This window comes from Pogona vitticeps, chromosome 2, assembly GCF_051106095.1.
Source record: "Pogona vitticeps strain Pit_001003342236 chromosome 2, PviZW2.1, whole genome shotgun sequence".
NCBI classification, from domain to species: domain Eukaryota; kingdom Metazoa; phylum Chordata; class Lepidosauria; order Squamata; family Agamidae; genus Pogona; species Pogona vitticeps.
In genome coordinates this window covers 56,841,361-56,862,119 of record NC_135784.1, presented here as the reverse complement: position 1 = coordinate 56,862,119, position 20,759 = coordinate 56,841,361, and the positions used below count along the sequence as shown (strand labels likewise).

At 40.3% G+C, this 20,759-nt stretch overlaps 1 protein-coding gene across 4 annotated transcripts in view; it reads right to left on the bottom strand.

Annotated features, from left to right (window-relative positions):
* Window positions 1–20,759, bottom strand: part of IFT122 (intraflagellar transport 122) — an 84,214-nt gene that overhangs the window by 12,080 nt on the left and 51,375 nt on the right. For all 4 annotated transcript variants that reach the window (XM_072989482.2, XM_072989483.2, XM_072989484.2 and 1 more), the window contains 7 exons: window positions 11,584–11,750; window positions 10,444–10,615; window positions 9,827–9,929; window positions 6,851–6,991; window positions 5,078–5,175; window positions 4,658–4,758; window positions 791–956 (listed from right to left, as the gene is read on the bottom strand). In XM_072989482.2, the coding sequence (XP_072845583.2) occupies window positions 791–956; window positions 4,658–4,758; window positions 5,078–5,175; window positions 6,851–6,991; window positions 9,827–9,929; window positions 10,444–10,615; window positions 11,584–11,750 (948 nt within the window). The remainder of the gene's footprint in view (window positions 1–790; window positions 957–4,657; window positions 4,759–5,077; window positions 5,176–6,850; window positions 6,992–9,826; window positions 9,930–10,443; window positions 10,616–11,583; window positions 11,751–20,759) is intronic.

The window sequence follows — 20,759 nt, the reverse complement described above, 5'->3', positions numbered from 1 at the left end:
AGTCATTCCATATTCTATTTTAAGCTGCTATAGCATTAGACAAGCCCTGTGCAACAAAACACATTGCCAGAAAGATGCGAACAAAGGTTATTGAAGCAGGTTTTCTAGCTCAGAGGCTTGATGAGACATAGGACCTTTGATTCGCTCACTTCATGTTCTTTTAAATCACACAATTACTTCAGACAGCTATATGGATCTCGGGAGTCTTACTATGTTTATATTATTTCACGTGGCCAGATGCAGTGCATTTTTTTTTTTGCTGTTCATTTAGGGTTAACCATTAGCACAATATAATTTATTTTGAACATACACCTCTTTAGATAGAATTTTACTAACTTTTACTACAGCTCAGAGAACCGCTTTAAAAAAAACAACGGAAAGCTTTTAAAAACATGATTCGCAAAGAGTAAAGTGCTGGAAAAGGTGGAATCCAATGGATGAGGAAGCTGTGGGCATTGCCGGAGGTAGAGGGAAATACTGGGAAATGCCTTTAAGAGAACAAGGGAACAGAAAGCCTTAGACTGGTGAATTGAAGCTTGGCAGAATGGTGAAAACAGGCAGAGTCACACATAAGAGATCAGAGGGTACAGCAGTTTCTTGAAAGACAGCCATTTAAAAACACAAGATGCCAATTTTCATTTGAACAGGAAAATTATATGGGAAGCAATAAATTTCTACAAAAACCCTGCAGTTGCTATTGTTGCTTCTCAAATTCTGCATAACCACCCAAGAGACTGCTGATGTCTTATCAAATATTTAAAAGGTGGGAAGAACAGAAACAGGAACTTACTTCACTGTCATGGAAAGGCTTGGATCGGATGGTCAGGCTCCCCAGCTCAATTGATTTCTGAAATCTAGCTGGGATCTGCAGCCCCTGCAACTTGTCATAGGCATGACGAGCCAATTTATAGGCGCCCAGAGCCTTGCTCTGCTTTGCCAGGGCAAATAATGTATTGCTGTAATCAAATTAAGGAACAAAACATACATATGGCAAACAGGAAAAACCACATCATTGCTTTCAGTGAAAGGGAGTCTGTGCTGAAGCGCAACCAAAGCCAGAGCTTGGAAGAGGCCTCTGCTTGGAAAAGTCCGTTTACATACAAATGTTTAAATAAACAAAATATGAAACATAGCATTTGGAGAGAGGAAGAGAACACATGAGCAAGAGTGAGGGAGGGATACTTCATACCATCAATGTGATGTGCCCTACAGTGAAGAAAGAATGTCTAGATGACTTTCATTAAATGCCTCCTACCTCAGTCTTCAGGGACTTCATCTTGTAACATAAAATGTTACATGCAAAACTACTAAATTTAAAAAAAGCCTCATTGCAGCCTGCTTTGCAGACACAATCACACTTATGTGATAAGGTGAAATAAGTGTGCTTCCTCTGAATCAACAGAGGGCTAACCAGCCACCAATGGCCCATCTCTACACTTTAGACAACTTCTATTCAAATAAATTCAGTAAGTTCAAATTTCCACACTTTCAATCAGTTTTGTTAACTGGATCCCAAATCTTCCACCTAAAGTCACAAAGCAAATTATCACAGCCATTTTAGGTACCTCTCTTGATTCATAAGGAACTAAGTGATCAGTAATCTTGACCATCCTCTTCACCACAGTGGTGAACATGTACCAGTGGCCCTTGCAGACAAAGACGTTTATCTAATCCACAGAACCTCATGAATACACAAGGTTTTGACATCACAATGCTACCTTTATCGGTATCTGTCACTTCACTTTCAATTATTTGTTAACTGCCACTACTTTTTTTTGTTCTCATTCTACAGCAGAAGCAATATATTTAACAGTTTGTTCTCTTGTTATTTTATTACTACCTCCCAGATAGTATGCAAGGGTGGCACTTGTAAGTGCACATTGTAAAGCACTGTGGTATATTTGAAAAGAAAATGATATGTATTTTTTTTAATAATGATGCCTATTTATTCTAAATTAAATACCTCAAATGTCCCAATGAAAGCTTTGCAGTTAAGCTAAGCCTGAGGCAAGCCATTCTGCATTTAAAATGGGACATAAATGTCATCTGTGAAGGCCAGGGCCAAGCCAACTAAGAGCACAATTCTGAGAAGAAGCTAATGAGGCTTCCTTGTTGAAGCCAGGCTACAGGAGGCAAAAATACAGACAGCTGCTTTATACTGAGTCAGACAATCAGCCCGTCTAGCTAAATACTGTCTATGCTGATTGGCAGTGGCTCCCCAAAGTCTCAGACATTAAGACTTTCCTAGTCTTATCTGGTGAGAGCTTACCCAGTGAGAGCTGGGCCATAAAGAAGGCTGACCTCCAAAGAATGGATGCTTTTGAATTGTGGTGTTGGAGGACACTCTTGAGAGTCCCCTGGACTGCAAGGAGAAAAAACCTACCCATTCTGAAGAAAATCAACCCCGAGTGCTCACTGGAAGGAGAGATCCTGAAGCTGAGGCTCTAATACTTTGGCCATCTCATGAGAAGAGAGGACTCCCTGGAAAAGACCCCGATGTTGGGAAAGTGTGAAGGGAAGAGGAGAAGGGGACGACAGGGGATGAGATGGTTGGACAGTGTCATCGAAGCTAGCAACATGACTCTGACCCAACTCCGGGAGGCAGTGGAAGACAGGAGGGCCTGGCATGCTCTCGTCCATGGGGTCATGAAGAGTCGGACACGACTTAACGACTAAACAACAAGTCTTATTTGGAGATGCCGAGGATTGAACCAGAGACTCTGAAAAGCAGGAACTGTACCCTCAGCTGTGACCCTTCTCCAAACTGCTGACAGAATGTAGGCCGTTCCTCTCATTTGTCTATGGAGAAGTGGCTGGAAAAGTCTAGTTAGAGCCATGTCATTTGCCTATTTTGAACTGAGTTATTTGGCAGGGTAGGAATTTCCTACGTGGCAAGAATAACACTCAAAATCATCAGAGTGAAGAATTTGAGAGATATAACCATGTTAATCTAGCAAAGGGAAAATGAAGCATCTTGTGGCACCTTAAGATTTTGTAGTTCCTTAAAGACTATACAATGTATTGTGGCCTAAACTTTTGTGGACCAGAGCCCATTTTGTGAGATCAACTGTTAAAATTAGCTCAAGTTGAATGAAGGCAAGCATTTCTATATGTCTGCATGAAATATGGAAGTCTTCTGTGCTGTTCAAGAACAATTTCATGATATATTAAACAGTATAGAGCCACAGTAACTACATAAGCCCTCTTCCAGTTTTATAGTTGAGCATTGGACTTGTGTGCATTCCCATATCTCCACTACGGTTAGAGTCCTACTATCTAGTCAGGCATTATAGCTTGAAAGACATTAGAACTCAAGCTGTGGTGTGTTTGTTTGTTTGCTGTCACATTTTTCTCCTTAAAAAGGAACCAAGGCAGCTTACATCAGTAAAAGGACAGTATTTAAAGCTAAAAACAGTAAGTATATGCATACTAAAAAGGATCAAACAAATAGAGCATTAAAAGCAGTAAACAGAAGGAACACTAAAAACACATTCAAAGTCACAAGGTACAACAATCTATTTAAAAACCCTACTCAGGCAGCCTCAGGGAAAGCTTGCCTGAAGAGAAAGGTCTTCACTTGCTTGCAGAAGAACAGCATAGATGTTGCCAGACTGGTCTCCTGTGGGAGGGAGTTCCAAAGTCTGGGAGTAACAACAGAGAAGGCCTTCTCCTGTGTTCCTATCAAATGCACCTGTGAAGGTGGGTGAAACCGAGAGAAAAGCCTCTCCTGATTAATTTAATACCTGGGCAGGATCATAAAGGGAGACGCAGTCCTTTAGTTAGCTTGGAACCAAGTCATTTAGGGCTTTGCAAGTTAGAACCAGCACTTTGAAACAAATCGGCAGCCAGTGGAGGTGCTGTAACAAGAAGTTATGTAATCCCTGTGACCAGTTCCATTCAGCAATCTGGCTGCTGTATTTTGGACCCACTAATGTTTGCAAACATTTTCCAGAGGTAGCCCTAGGAAGAGCATGTTACAGTAATCCAGCCAGTATGTAACTAAAGCATGTTTCATCATGGCCAAATTAGACCTCTCCAGGAATCAGAGCAGCTGGCATACTAGTTTTAACTGTGCAAAGGCACTCCTAGCTAATGCTGACAGACACTGATCTAGAGGCAAAACAGCTTTGTCAGACTTAGACAGGAAGGAGAGACAGAGTTGGGTGTTATATGCATATAGGTGACACTGAACCCCCAAACTCCGGATGTCTCCCAGCAGTTTCATGTAGATGTTAAATAGCATAGGAGGCAAAACAGAACTCTGAGGGATTCTCCAGGCCAACAGGCAGGGTGATGAACAGGAGTATCCCAGAACCACCTTCTGACACATAGAAATGCACACACGTCCATCCCTCAACATCCCCCCCTGAATGTTCATCAGATCTTTGAGCATTCAAGATGACCGCCCAAAAAGGCACTAATCAAATGTTCAATCATCTAGTCAGAGCTCCTTATCAAAGAAGCCTTGTAAACCCATTCAGCAGAACATACTTACATGTACTTCTTCAGACTCTTGTGCCCCTTGCACTAGTAGGGCTATGTAATCTACCTCAGCATATATTATTCCAGCATTTCATTATTCAGCTCACACCAATGGATCATCTTACATGGCTCATCAGAAAACTCTTGAATTTCTCTTTTGCCTTTGAAAGGATACACTTTAGAGATTCCCAAAGGAGCTTCCTTGGCAAGGCTATGAAGTAAAAATCTAGATACGTTGAAGAGTGTTTCAGGCAAATAGTGATTGAAGGGTTCTTCCTGAAGTGTTTGGGAAAAAAAGGTTAGGTTAACAGGAAATGCACAGATGTTACATTACAGCTGATTACTATCTTGTCTGATACTGTTCTTTATTCAGGAAACCGCAACCCTGAAAGAGTCAGAACTGATTAGATCTAATCTTCATTCTAAACAAAGAAGCCAGAAAGATAAGCAATTCAGGGGACAAACCTGAACATATCTCTCCCTGAAATACCTAAAACACACAAGCCTAAGAATTGTATTACATTAGTCATCTGTTACCTGACCAGCTTACAAATAAAGAGTGAGCTAACTGTGAAGTTCCATGCGAATGTCTTACAGTGCATTTGTGGATAAAGTGATAGGCATGATAAAGTTCTGCCAAGTGCTGGAAGTGGTGAAATTTCTGTAACATTTCAGTCTTCTGCTGCTCATTGTCTGGGGAAGAGAAAGGCAGTATCAGTATAAAACTTCTGTTCGGTTGCCAACCAACAGTGAGATACGTACTCATGAAAGAGCCCAGACCATCCTGGTTACTGCATTAGCACTTCTGAAAGATTAGCACTCCTGAACAACCATGACTCAAAATCTAGCATGTGTAAGCTGATGAGCTTCTTCATATGCAGTTTTGTACTTTAAAAGCAGAGAAATGAAGAAGACAAATAGCAGCTGGTGCATAGTTTTAACACAGCCAGAGGCTATGGTTAACAGTGGAGCCTATTTTGTTCCCTATTTCTGGGAACTCAATCTACTGAACTAATTTACAGGCAAAGAGCATAACATTTTCCATGTCTACAAGTACCCTGGAATAGTTTGCACTGTTCCAGTCCACTGCTATGCACATGTACCTAGAAGCCAGTCATATGGAGCTCAGTGAGGCTCATTCCCCAGCAAGGATATGACAGTGACTACAACCTTAGCCCAGTGCAAAGGAGACTTCAGACAGTATTTTCAGAAAAGCAGGCTTCAGCTGTGTCCCATAATAAAAGATCTTGGATACACTTTTTTTCTTAGTACGTTATGGGACAAGCCAGTGTCTTACAGTGGTAAGAATGAAAGATTTTGGCCTTGTTTCTAATCTTATATCAGCTGCAGAGGAACTAAGTGTGCTGGACAAACGGGTCTTTCCTGTTCTAAGTTCCCCTTACTCTGAAATGTTATCAATATACTTCACAAGATTGTTAAATGAATGATGGGGAAAGGACTATAGATTACTTTGTACTCAAAGCCTGCAATCTTCAGCATACTCAAGCAAAATAAACACAGGCTGAAATCCAGCAGGAAGTCACAACAAGAGTAGGCTCATGGAATCAGTAGAAATTACTCAATGGAGCTGACTCACCACATCCTCACTGATGTAGTGGGCCTACTTTAGTTGCAACTTCTTCCTGGATTTTGGCCACCATGTGTCAGGCTAACTAATGAATGTCAATTTTTCTTCCCTATTTTCTGAATGCTTTTGACCATTCAGAAATTAGTAGCTCTGACTTTAGCCCTCTAACTAATAGTTCAACTGCATGTTGATGAAAGAGGTGTAACAGAGGTTCTCAGCTTGAGACAGTGAGCCTTCCTTAAATAATGAAGGAAGAGAAAAGAAGGAAAACAAAGGCTACCTATTCCCACCTTCTGCGTCTTGGGTGTTGGAACAACGGAAAGAAAGAAACAGGAAGAGGCAAGACAAAAGCATTACGTGAGATTCCTGTAGAAACATCTCCAGAAAACCAGGATGCCCATAAAAGAAGGAATGGTGTCAAAACAATGTCTGCTCAGAAATGAATGGGAAGACAGGGCCACTCCATGTTAGTCATTATACCAAAAGTATACAAAGTCTGCCCCCTTTACCAACAACAAGCCCCTCCAGATTGTGGACAGAAAATGTGAAGCTATTGTTTGAGCCTGAGTTAAGAATGAGGTTTGTGTTTGTCAACTGTTCTAACCATCCATGGAAAGGTAACATCGTAAGCCATACAACACAAATACAGGCTTTATGCAGAACCATGTTGCAAGGTCTTCAAAAGCACATTTTTCACAAAGTTGTCAGTCAATCCCTCAGAGGTTGTTGCTTGTTCTGCTTTCTTGCCTGGATAGATAACATGTAAACTTATTTCCTTACCTTGAGCGATATCTAAACATTGCATGGACAGCATCCAATAATAATACCCTGCATCATTGAATCGGCTTTCTACCACAGCGTTCTGAGTTAATTGTTCCAACACTTTTACAGCTTCAGTCTGTCTGCCAGCCTTGTGGAATGCTGAGGAGGTGGCCAAAACAAAGAAGATTTTACAGGGCGATTAAACTAATTAACTTGATTAAAATTAAGAACAGCACCCACAACTAAAAGAAAGAACAGATGAAAGGGATTAAACTTTGGCATTCTTTTACAAATTTGTGGGGAAATTAATGTAGCAGTGGATGCATCAAAAAAGGTGGTTTGTGGTTTTTGGGGCATCCCAGGCTTTTTAAAAGCACTCTCGGTCACAATCCACCAAGCATGTTGCCAGCATAAGCTTCATTCACTTCAAGATTGTTTCTGTATGGCTCCTGTGAATGTCTGTTGAACTAAACAGAGGTTGGGACTCTGCAGTACCAAATGGACTGGGTTTTACAATTAATGGATGAGAAGACAACCAAAACTGGAGATTTTTCTACCTAGAACACAAATCAAACCAGGATTAAGATCTTCTCTTAAAGCAACACTTTGCATTATTGAGTGCTGTGAAGTAACCATGACTGAAAAGAAACCGCACAAAAATAGTGAATTCACACTTTAATTTCTAAATGCGTAACAAGAACAAGTTCAAATTAAAAATGATGCATCACAAATGTATGCTAACATGAGTGGCAATGGCAATAGAAGAACTGTGTACGGGCATCTAGGTGGCCATGTTTCCCCTGAAGAGAGGGCCCTGATGTCTTCCCAAACACTACTTCTGTTCACTGCTGAAAAACATACATATTTAATTCACAAAAACACATTTCCAACCAACAACACAGCATGTTTATTTGGCATTTAAATTCAGACTTTTGTACTCACAATCATACTACGAAGTACAAGTCAGTTTTAAACGTATGGGGTAAAATCTTGTTCTTTTTTTTTTTTTTTTGCACACATAACAGTCCATTGCACACACAGTTGTTTTCTCCAGAGCTAAAGCAGAGGATGGTTCACTGTCTCCTTGCACAAGCAGGAGCCCTACTGCTTTGTATTAGCCAGCTCTGACTCATACATACTGACTGCTATGTCTATGGGGTGTTACACTTGTATTCCCTCAGTAAGATTCAGCCCAAAGAGTGCTACTACAGACTTTTAAAACAGATTTTAGAGTTTAAATTCAGTTATTTGGCTTTGTGAACAAGGGCTTACAAAATCAAAATACAGATAATTTTATGAGCTTGAGAGCTGATATACTCTACATTGCTTTTCATGTGTTTGTACTCATGTTTGTTTGTTTATTCCATTAAAGATAAACTTCATCCAGAGAATTGCAATTTACCTGGTAACAATTCTTCTGAAATGTATGGCAGAGCAAGAGCCAATCTATCAACTGCATGTGTGAGGAATGGGATGCCAAATCTTTTCAGTCCCAACAGTAGACTACAGTGTTGACCTAAGTGTTGGGGGAATGCACAGACACACAGGCCATCTGCTTGTCTTGTTGGGCTGAAGAGCTAAGTTACACCTGCCAGTGAGCCTTCTCTTTACCTTCTTCTCCTCCAGCCACTCTAATAAAGGAAGCTGCCCTAGTGATTGCTGAGAACCTCTGCTGGTTGCTGGGAAGCTTCCTTTTCAAACAGGAAGTTAAGCCTATCCAAGATATGAAGGCTACCAGCCAGGCTTTTTCTCTCTAGATGAGCACAATTTATGTGTCTGTAAAGTTTGGGTCCTGCAGGTGGGACTCCCAAAAGGGACAATTATGAGATGCATTGTCCAAATAATCCAAAATGCATCACCCTACTCATTAATAGGACAAGCCATGGGAGAGAAGGGGGACGTCTTCAATTGCCGACAATCTCCTCCTGCCAATGATATTATCATCCTCCCGCAGGCATCTGCAGTTGCTAGTAGTGTAGAGTAAGCAACTATATTAGGATTGCTGGGGAAGCAGGAAGAGGTGCATTTTAAGCAGGCATTTTAAGCAGGGATTTCATGAAATTTGTAAGAAATTATCAGAGAGGAATTTGGCAGTTGAGGAAAGATGTCAGGACACATATGGAGAGTCACACATAATACCCTGAGGTGAGAAAAGTTGTACATCCCTGATACAAGAATTTAGAACTTGGCTTACATTATTGAAATGAAAGCCATCTTCATGTACTCTATATTTACTTATTTATATTCCAAGCATATGAATGCTTGCAGTAGAGATATCCTTTAGATGCAAAAAGCAGTATGTGAGCAAACTTTAGGACTCTAACTTTTCCAGCTACTCAGATTCACACAAATCCTTCTCCACTATCTGTATACAATGTTTTTTTTAAAAAAAGATTATAAATGTATACTGTATATATACTGGTTGAAACCTCATTCTGCAGCTAGCTCTCCATGAACAAACAAGAATTATGTCAGCAGCAGCAAACTGACAATGACTTAAGACAATTTTGGGGTGCACAGAACTCGTACAAAATGTGATGAAGCCATGATCACCCACCTCACAACTGCCAAAGGAAGCTTTTAATCAGCAGTGGTTTATTGGTGATGTTATTTCTGTTACCAGTACAGAGCTGTGCAACAGGATTTCAGTGAATCATATGCCAACTGATAATCAAAGAATCTATGGGCAAGTAGTAATAGAAACACTAGGGATGGCATCAATACTTTTTTTGCTGCTTCTTTTATTACTTGTTTTCCCAGCTAGAGATTGCTATTCCTTTTATTACTTGTATTCTCAGCTATTTAGGCAAAACAATATAAAATAAAACATTTCCAAAAATTAAATTATATTAGCAAGATCTATTTATAATCTTCATATTCTTTTAATGTATATTTTAGCATCTGTTTCAAACAGACAATGCTCCAGTGCTCCAACTTTTGCATTTTGGATATTTTGGCCATTTCAATAACAATAATCATAAATAGCAGTCCTACCTTTTTGAGCCTCTTCAAATCTATCATTTTCTGCCAGCCACTGAGCATAAGGTACATATACATCATCCTTAAATTCAGGATGCTTTTCACACAAAGCAAAGGCCTGAAGGAGAGTACAAATTGATTCTTAGCATGAGAAAACATACAGCTGAACACTATGATTTCAAAATTCATAAAGAAATCTGAGGAACTACTTTTGATGCCAAATATTTAAACAATTGAACTATTGTAGTTTTGAACCTAGTTGCAAATTTTGTCAAATACTGATGCTTTGGCCAACATATATGTGTGATGTACAAATGTCAATAAGCTTGAGGGAAGCTCAAGATTTATAGTACAAAAATAATTATGCAGGCCCTCCAAGATAAAGGAAACTAAACATTTACTGAGGAGAGTTAAATAAAGGAAAACAAGGAGTAAAGGGATGGGATGGAATCTCCTGAAAAACAGCATGTTTGATTGGGTGGAACCCCAAACGGGAAAATTCCATTCTACAACATTTGTTGCGGGTCCTGCCTACAAAACATCAAAATGCACACCGCTTAAATATAATAGAAAAAGGAGCATTGTTTAATTTTTATTAGAGATTTAACTGTCTTACAAAGAACTGAACTTGCCTCATCCCATTGCTGCGTTTCCACATACAACTGTATCAGGGCCTTCAGATCCCCAATCTTCACGTAGGTCTCTGCTGCATAGCCATGGTTGAGTAATTTTTTGAAATAGTAGGCACACTTTGTCAACGGTTCCCGCTCAGCTTTATCCAACTTCCGAGCAATCTCAATCAGTCTAGATTTTTTAAAACAACAATGAATAAGTAATCCAGACACATCTGTGGATAAAACTCGTCATGATTCTTGCTGTATCTTAACATACTCTTAGTCTCTCACAGAGTGATACTTCTTCAGATCCAAGAATGAAGCTATATACTTTTAATTTCTTCTATATTCCAGCTGTTCTTTGCCAAACCACAAACCCGTCTGTCCATCAGAACAGACTCCAGGAGGAAAACTGCTGTAGACACAAGCTGACGACTAAATAACCACTATTTCTAGTGTGCATGGCAGAGTTAAAACTCAGGCTACAGGCGGGGGGGGGGGAGGAATGAAGCCTTTTAATGCACTTATTAAAATCTTCTCATCTTTCAGTGAAAATATCAGCCTTGTATTCAGAAGGCTATTGTTAAGACTTTAAAATGAATATTAAGCAGATCGGTATTACCTTAATTTAGTCACTTTGTGGATCAGGCTCACAGGTGCCTTATGCCCACATGTTTTGGGAGAGCCTTACCCCAGTCACAAGGCCTCTTTGCCTCAATTATGCCCACAGAGCTACTAAACCCAAGAGGGAAAAGTGTAATTTTAACTATTTTTGTAATTCCAGCTGTTTGTATCCTGCTTTTGAATTGTTCCATCTGCCACTTTGGACAGAACCTTATAGGAAAGCAGCATACAAATAACTGAGGAAGTGCTTTGAAAAGAAGGTTGCTGGACATTTCATTCATGTGAACAAGCATGGATCATGATCTGCAACTATGTTTTATTCCAGCTTTGTACAGCATCTAGCACAGCAAGGACCATATTAAATTCTGGACCTCCTGAACTCACTGACTAAATCCTAAGAGACTTTCTTTCACCAGTTCTTCAACAAAGAGAATTCACAGTGCAGGCACAGAAAGCAAACTCATTTGAAAAGAAGGTGACTGCTTATGTTGAAAACATGGCAGCACATTTCTCTGAAAGAAGGATGAGACGTACATGTCAACCCAGCCCTGATCTCCACTGATTTCTATGGCCTTCATGTGTTCGCCTGCAGTAATGTACATCTCCACAGCTGCTTTTGGTTCATTGATGTTCTTGGCCCAGTCTGCTTGTTTTGTGATTAGCATCTTTGTATCTTTGGGGTCTCCAGAGCCAAGGAATTCCTGAGGAAGTACAAGAGATGACATCCTTGATTAACCATCCTGTAGCATTCATTGCCAATTTCAAATACGCATGTCCCTACCAAGCCACTTCTTAATTTATTCTTGTAACTAAAATGAGTTTATACTCTACTAGAAGCAAATGATAAAAGGAATCCATTAAACCAACCAGACAGATTTAAGCATGACTTGTATTTCAAAATGTATAAAAATAAAAGCAAGACATGAACTGAAAGGCTAAATCCTGGTTTGCTGCTGGAGGGAGAAGGACAGAAAAACCATTGTTCTTTGTTTTCAGGGATTTGCCAAAAACAAAGTCAAAAGATAGGTGATAGAGAATTCAGAACTCGGTGTCATAATTGGAAGCCTACAGATTTAATTAGAAAATCTGGTTAATTAGAAAATCTGTTGCAGTCCTAATGGCATATTCCATTTACACAACAGTACTTAAGGAAACAAATAGCAAGTATTAAAGAATGGAATTTAATATATAACCCATACTTCTAATAAAATGCTGCTTAAAATTTTACTGATCTTCTGCAATTCAATTTACCTTTGGACATCTAGATTGCCATTCTCTCCCCATTTCCCCATCTACAACACTGATAACCAAAGTAGCTTGAATATAGTATTGCTTTGAAGACAGAAGTTATACAATGTTAACAGTTTTGACTTTACCAGAGAGGTAGTATGTCATCTAAACTTACAGATAGATTTTTAAACATTTGTAGCACATTATAGCAATTTCTGTTGTTTAGTCGTTAAATCGTGTCTGACTCTTCATGACCCCATGGACCAGAGCACGCCAGGCCTTTCTGTCTTCCACCCAAAAACAAACAAACCCCCCAAGACCCACCACAGCACAGAAACATAATCCCCCCAGCCCAAAACCACACTGCAAAAACACCCAGAACAGGTTTGAAAAAGCAGAAAGTAGCACCTACCCTACCAGGCAGCCTCCTCCAATCGCACATTCTCTAATTGCTGGGGTGAAAGAGCTACAAAGAAGCAGCCTCTTCACCAATAGTTAGCAATTTGAATTTCCCGCCTTTTCCCCCTGATTTTTTCTGTTTGTAACTGAAAGCTCCGGCCACAAGTTGAAGCAAAATTTTGCAGCCAGAGCTGGTCGTAACTCGAAATTGTCATATGTTGGCATGTTCGTAAGTCGAGGCACCACTGTATTGTGTTTAGCTGTCACTGCTGTCCTTCTGCAAGCAAATGAAGACCTTTCTCTTCAGGCATGCTTTCCCTGAGTGACTGGCTGCCTGTTTTTTAAAATGGATTGTTGTATCTTACTGCTTTAAATGTATTTTTGGTGTTGCTTTTGTTTACCATTTTTATTGTAGTATTTGTCTGATCCTTTTTAATATTTGCATATTAGCTTTAAATGTTGTATTTTTATGAACTAAGCTGCCCTGAGTCCTCTTTATGGAGAAAGGTGGGGTAAACTATTTTAAATATTGAATAGGGTTAAAAGTGTTCATTATAAAGACAAGATCATTTGCTGTTATTACTGGAATGACATTACATCTGTGAATTAGACATTCACATGATGACTGCACTGAATTTTTGCAACCAAAGTAAATCCAAAATTGTATTTGCAGAATATTAATCCTGCTTGAGAACATTCTGTTGGTATGCAGCAATCGGTTAAAGATAAAAGCATTTTGTCTTGTGTGATTCTGAAGGAGCTAAATGAAAAGGAAAGAGAGAGATGGAGAGAGAAAGATATAGTGTTTATTTTGTGTAATTGCATTTTGTAGCTTAGATCCTTGAAATAAATAAGGAGAAGAAAGTTTAGTTTCCTGAGCTACAATTCATTACTACTAAGTCAACAGTAATGTGTAATTTGGTATACTGATAAATAGTCAAACACTACATGTACTCATGATTTCTAGAACTGTGCTCAGATTATGGATGTCCCCACTTCAAACCATACTGGGTCATTTGCAACTATAAAAACTCAAGAGATGGGCTCTGGAAATATCTTGCAGTCTCAGATTAGGTGGCAAAAGCAATTTTTAAAATGAATAGGCTCCTTCAGGAAGAAAAACAGGTAAACCTAAGTCGAACTAACCACAACAATTCCGTCAAACGAGTTGCTCTCTTTGTCCTTGATGTGAACTTCATTTATTTCCCTGCCTACACAGTACATTCAAATGTGTATAACGAAATCATGATAGCCACTAGAGATGGGCACAAATTGCAGTTGGGCAGTTCAGCCCAGCTCAGTGTCACACCTGCACAAGTGTTCCACAGGTACTGTGTACTCCCTTCTCCCGCCTCCTATGCATGCTCGGCCATTTCCCAGGTGATGCACATTGCCCTCTCTTGCCTCCTCAGTATGACTGCCCACTCACCAAGCGCAGCACGCACTGCCATCCTCGGCTTCCTCCAGTGACTGCCAACTCAAAGGCAGCAACTGCAAGCCTTCCTGGGGCACCTCTTCATCTGAGTGGGCAGCTACTGGAGGAGACGGAAGAAGGCAGCAACTGGTGAGTGGGCAGTTTTGCTGAGGTGGGGAGGGAAGTGCACATCACTCAGGGAATGGCTGAGTGTGCAGAGGAGACAGGAGAGGGGAGTGTCCAGCACCCGAAGAACACCTGTGTGGGGTCAAGGCCAAACTGGGCCAAACCACCAAACTGTAGTTTGTGCCCATCTCTAATAGCCACCTTAAAACAACAACAACAACAACAACAACAACAACAACAACATGATGATGATGATGATGATGATGATGATGATGATGATGATGATGATGATGATGATGATGATGATAATAATAATAATAATAATAATAATAATAATAATAATAATAATAATAATAATAATAATAATAATAATAATAATAATAATAATAATAATAGTTTGTCCTTTGTTTTCAGAAATTACCATGTCTATCAGATTCACCATTTAGGTGTGGGGGAGAAGAAATGAGTGGTTAAGGCTGAGCAGTAGCATGCCGATGGATACAAAGGTGACTATGTAGCCCAATATGAGCCTCAAAGATGTGGAAACAGTGGGGGCAGATTAGCTGTTCCTTGACTTGCTGGGCTCTCCAGAAGTTAAATTCTGGCTTTCTCACTTCTCTCTTCCTTTGTCATTGTTAATTCTTGTTTTGTTTTGAATTATTTAGCCCCTTGTTTGTTAGTATTTCACCAGGCACTTTGATTTTGAGTGACAGCTTCCCAGTTGAATATTAAAATCTTTTAATGTTGTGTTCAGTGTATCCTTGAATAGTTTCTTTTGTTCACCATGCAATTGAGTACCTGCAACAAGCTTTCCATAGAACTTATATTTTGGGAGATGGTCATCCAACATCCTAACAACATGACCAGTCCACTGAAGTTGTCACTGTTTCAAGACTGTAAAAATGCTTGCCATCTCTGTTTGCCCCAATACTTCAATGTTAGGGACTTCATCCTGCCATCTGCTGTTGATAATTCTCCATTTGACGTTGAGAATTCTCCAAAGGCAGGTAAGATGAAAATGACTGAGCTTTATTGCATGGCATTGATAGATAGTTCATGTCTTTGATTCATGAAGTACAGAGGATAAACAACACCTTTGTACATCTTCAGCTTAACAGAAATATTGATTCGACATCAATTCCACACAGAGGAACAAAGCTTCCAAAGAAAGTGCTGGTTTTAGAGATTCATGAGGTCACTTAATTTTCAAGGAAAACACAGCAGGAGGCAGCGCTGCTAAAGATACATGTATTTACCCACTACATTAAGGGGTAGTTCAGAACTGGTGCCTCATAAAATACACCTGTAGTAGGCTGGTACCTGTAGGCATCCTTCAGTCTTGAGAGACTATGGTAACGTGCTATGAATAGAGGTCTTGGAATAGCATCTAGTGTGGCTGAGAAGGCCAATTCAAGAATGACAATCCCTTCCACACTGAAGACAAATACAATCTGTCCCCTGTCCAGCTCCCTGATTTTCCTGGTTTTGGAACTGCCTCTTTGCCTCGGCCTGCTGAAAAAGTGCCTCTTCAACTTGGGAGATGCCATGCTGTACCGTCTGCCTCCAGGCTGAGCACGCAGATGTCAACATTTCCCATCTGTTGAGATCCATTCCTAAGGCCTTCAGGTCCCGCTTGCAGATATCCTTGTATCGCAGCTGTGGTCTCCCTCTGGGACGCTTTCCCTGCACTAATTCTTTATACAGGAAACATTTTGGAATCCCACTATCAGCCATTCTCATGATATGCCCAAGCCAACGTAGACGTCACTGTTTCAGTAATGTATACATCACCAACATCTTATCTGTATTGATCTTCAGTCCAAAATTGTTGTAGGTGCAAGAGAACAGATCGAGATCTCTTTGCACATCTAGAAGCATGGTGGCATTAAGGCTGCAATCACTGGCAATTAAAAACTCACATATCATGCAAAATGAGAATTTAGCTTCTGTCTGCAGACACTGCATAATGACAGCTTCCCATCAGTGCAATATACAAGGTCAACACTGTGTGCTTCCCCATAAGCATCCCAGAACATTGCAGAAAACGTAAGACTGAAAAGACTTGGAAGAAGAACACAATCTTGTTTTACACAATTTATAATGGGAAAGGGATTAGAGAGAATGCCATTGTTGAGGACATGAGCTGACATATCTTCACGGCATTCTCAAACAATATGCATACATTTCTCAAGAAATCCAAATTACTTCACAATTTCCCTTAGGCCTTCTCTACATACCAAAAGCTTTAGTCAAATCTATGTATGAATGTTGTGTATAAGGTGACATGCTCATCCTGACACATTTCTCGTAGCTGTTGAGTAGCAAAGATTATATCAATAGTGCCTCATTCCTTCTGGAAATGACATTGGGGTTCTGACAAAAGGCCTCTCTCCAAGTTCCTATGAGGCAACTCAGGATTCTTGCCAGAATTTTCTGAACAGTATTTAGAAATGAGATGCTTTGGTGCTGTCACAGAGTTGATGGTTGCCTTTCCTTTTATAAGGGTAGACAATTCATCTTTCAAGTCCTGAGAGATTTTGCCTTGTGTCAACATTTCCTGAAAGACGTGTATCAGTTGCTGGAGGAGTTTTTTGCCCCCTCCCACTTTTTATAGATTTCTGCTGGAATTTCATCTGTCCCTGGGGTTTTTCCATTGTAGAGTTGGTTAATGGCTTCTTGTGTTTCTTCCAGAGATGGGGAAGTCCATGGAACTGTTGATTGTCACTTGTGGTAGCTTGCTAAGTGCCTCCCCACTAATTCCAGATGGTCTATTCAACAGATTTTGAAAATGATCAGTCTACCTCTGCAAAATCTGTGATTTCTCTGCAAAGAACAGTGAGCTGTCAGCGCTGAAGATGGGTAACATTCCCACAGATTGAGGGTCATAGATGGGTTTAATTTCTTCAAAGAATGTTGTACTTTTTCCGTGATCAGCAAAGTCCTGCCTGTGGAGCCATGAGTTCTTCACTTGTCTAGGTTCTCAAACTTTTTGCCCTGTAGACCACTTGCCAACTTATTTGTTTTCCTTGGCCCCCCTGCCCCCTGCAAAGCTTTGATACAAGTCTAAACTTGCACCCTCAATTTTCTCCCTCTCTGACATGGACCCCCTCCCTGCAAGTCTAAACTGACCCCTGGGGGTCCATATAGACCACTTTGGGAACCTATGGTAGACTGTAACTTATGACAAATTTTGTTGAAAGCAGCCTTATTGGCAGTTGATTAATTGAGCTGATATATTTTATGTAGTTTATGTTTTTGGTCAACAAGAACAAGAACAAACCAGCAAAAAATCCAGCAAGTTTGTGAAGGGGGGGGCGGCGGTTTGGGACAGGAAAAAAAAAACCTACTCTTACTGCTTCTGCACTCCAAGATCACCCTCTTTCCATGAATGATTGCTGTTCTTTTAAAAATACATACATAAATGAATGCCCTGAGCAAAGCGTTCAGGCCTCCAAGCATATGATATGTCATCAGCCCTTATATCAAAAGTGGGCACCTCTTGAGGTTCAGGGGGTAATTTCCTTAGAAGGGTTGAAAATCAGCTTAAATTACAGAGAATCAAAACCAAATGTTGCTGGAAGTATACTTCTCATTTCATTTTTATTGCACTTGTGCTGGGGGATGGATTGCTAAGGCTTGCTCCCTATTTTATTAAAAAATTATTGCTCCTGGAAGCTTCCAGGAATGTAAAATGACATTCCTGCAAAACTTGGGGTAGAGTGTCTACGTGAAGCAAAAATGGCACTGGGGCCATGTGCAGCTAATAGGCCATACTTTGCCCATTGCATTTTATCTGGAGCTCTGCCACTGAAAAGCATCCTAAAAATATTTCATTTGACTCTAAACAGTAGAAGGACAGGTTACCCACCTGTAATTGTAGTTCTTTGAGTGGTCCTCTGTGATTCACACTCTGAGTGATCCGCACATGCATGGAGGCTCAAACGGATATACTGGGGGGGGGGGCTTGTACTAAAATGTATCTTTCCATTTATTCCACTGCCTACACAGTACATTCAAATGTGTATAATGAAACGGAAGTTCTAGAATATTCCAACGAGGCTACGCACATACGCGGATCACCCAGAGTACGATTCACAGAGGCCATTTAGGAGTCTCTCTCTATATATGTATTTAGGTATTGCCCCACTGAGTTCAGTGAGACTTCTTCACTTGCAATTGCTGAATTCCAGCTTCAGCAGTTTACCTGGACTCTAGCATTGCCAAAGTTCATATTAGTGCAATAGTAACTTTCTAGCTCATGAAATAGATTTATGTTTCTAAGAACTATAAGCATTACCCACTGCTAAGACCTTGCCATTTAAAGAAAAGTGTCATTCAGATACCAGCAATCCAATCTGCATTCTAGCCCTGGCCCTACTCACCCACAGCAAAATTCAGAAGTCTGCACTGTTTGTGGCAAAGCTTTTGTCCAATAATGAACAGAGTAGGCCTGCAATGAGTGATTAATGAGACTATAGAGTGCACAGCTTTTCAGGGATTTTGATAAGAAAAATACCCCAAAAGACTTTAAAAGTTCCTTCATCTTGCATATAAAACTGTCAGATACTTCAAATAGTATACAATTTATTTCTGCCTGGGAATTCAATGTTCAGACATATCCAAATGCAACACCAGGTTCATTTACAAGATCAAAGAAATAAAAGATTATTTTAGAAGCTGTCAATTAAAGGTTGGTATTGTGAATCTTGCCAACTTGTACTGGGAACCCTGGGGTATTTTAATTGCATTCATGTAAAGCAATGCAGCCATTCTTCTCTAGATATCCAAAGGCTCTGCTGCATGTATAGAGCTGCCTGCAAGCCTAGAAGCCTACCCAGTTCTATGGAGTAGAAATATACATATAGCATCTACACTGAAAGACTGGCAACTTTTTGCCTAACAAGATTGGGAGAAACATTCCAAAGCACACAACCAAAGTTAGAATCTGAAACCCGCACATCTCCGACACGAACTTCTAGTCCCCATTTTAAATATTATTCTTAGCTAAGGAGCCAGGCATGTGTATCTGGCTGTGATATTTGGAACCTTCCCCCCCCCCCCCCAGTATCATTTAGAGCTGTGTAGTGGCCAGTCTGATGAAGACCTGCATGAAAGTTAGTAACCCCTGATATACGCTATACTATATGACGCACCAGGATAAATTTATGATGAGAGGCTCAATTACCAATGCTCTAGGCACTCCAGGAACTTGTGGGATGCTTTCTTTTACATTCCTGAACTGTGTAGCTGTGGGAGAAGGCAACAGGGACTCATGCAGTTCCAAGTAATATGGGACCCTTAATTGTCAAATTAAAAAGTAAAAACAGAGTACACACATACATAGTGATTTAGGGTTCGGTGCCATCAATATGTGAATGACACCCAACTCTTATCTCTCCTTTCTATATAAATCCATGGAAGCTGTTTCAGTTCTAGATCAGTGTCTGGTGTCAGTAATAGACTGGATGAGGATGAATAAATGGAAACTTAATCCAGACAAGACAGAGGTGTTCCTGGCCAGTTGAAAGGCAGAGTAAGAAATAGGGATGCAGCCTGTACTGGATGGGGTTACTTGTACACTCCCTCTGAAAACACAGGTGCACAGCTTTGAGGGTGCTCCTGGAGTCATCTCTGAGCCTGAATGACGAAGTTTTGGCAGTGGCCAGTACTGCATCTGCACAGTTAAAACTAGTGCACCAGCTGCACCTGTTCCTGGAGGTCTGATCTGGCCACAGTGACACATGCCTTAAGTTATATCCGGGCTGGATTACTGTAGTCCATTACACTCTACACAGAGCTGCCTTTGGAAATTACTTGGAAACTTCAATGGGTCTAAAATGCTGCAACCAGAGTGTCCACTGGGGTTAGTTACAGGGATCACATAACCCCACTGTTACAGCCGCTCTTACAGACTGCTGATCCACTTCTGATCACAATTCAAAGTGCTGGTCTTTACAAATAAAGCCCTAAATGGCTTGCATCTAAGCTATCTCAAGGACCAATCTCCCTTATAAGCTTGCCCAGGTGAAAATATCATCAGGGAAGGCCTTTCTCTCAGTCCTACCATAGTCTGGCAGGAACACAAGAGGCGGTCTTCTCTCTTGCTGCTCTTAGATCTGGAACTCCCTTTTGCTGGAAGGTAGGCTGACAAAGAAAGACAAAGACCTTTCTCTTCAAGAAGACTTCAAGAAGGCTCAGTGACTGGCTGTCTGAGAGGGTTCTTTAAATGGATTGTTGTGCCTTGTTACTTTGAATGTGTTTTTGGTGTTGATTCTGTCTACCATTTTAGTGTGTTATTTGTTTCTTTCTAAATCTTTGTATACCTCTGTTTTTAGCTTTTAAATGTTTTTTACTGATCTACGCTGTCTTTTTAAGGAAAAAAATGGGGCAAAATTACACAGAGAGAGAGAGAGAGAGAGAGAGAGCCCTCATCATAGTTAAAGAGAAGCAACAACAGTGTGTAAGGAAAATGCAAGGAAATACTTCCATGAGCCTAGTAATGACACCAAGTTGCAGACTGAGATGGGTGACAAGACATGCA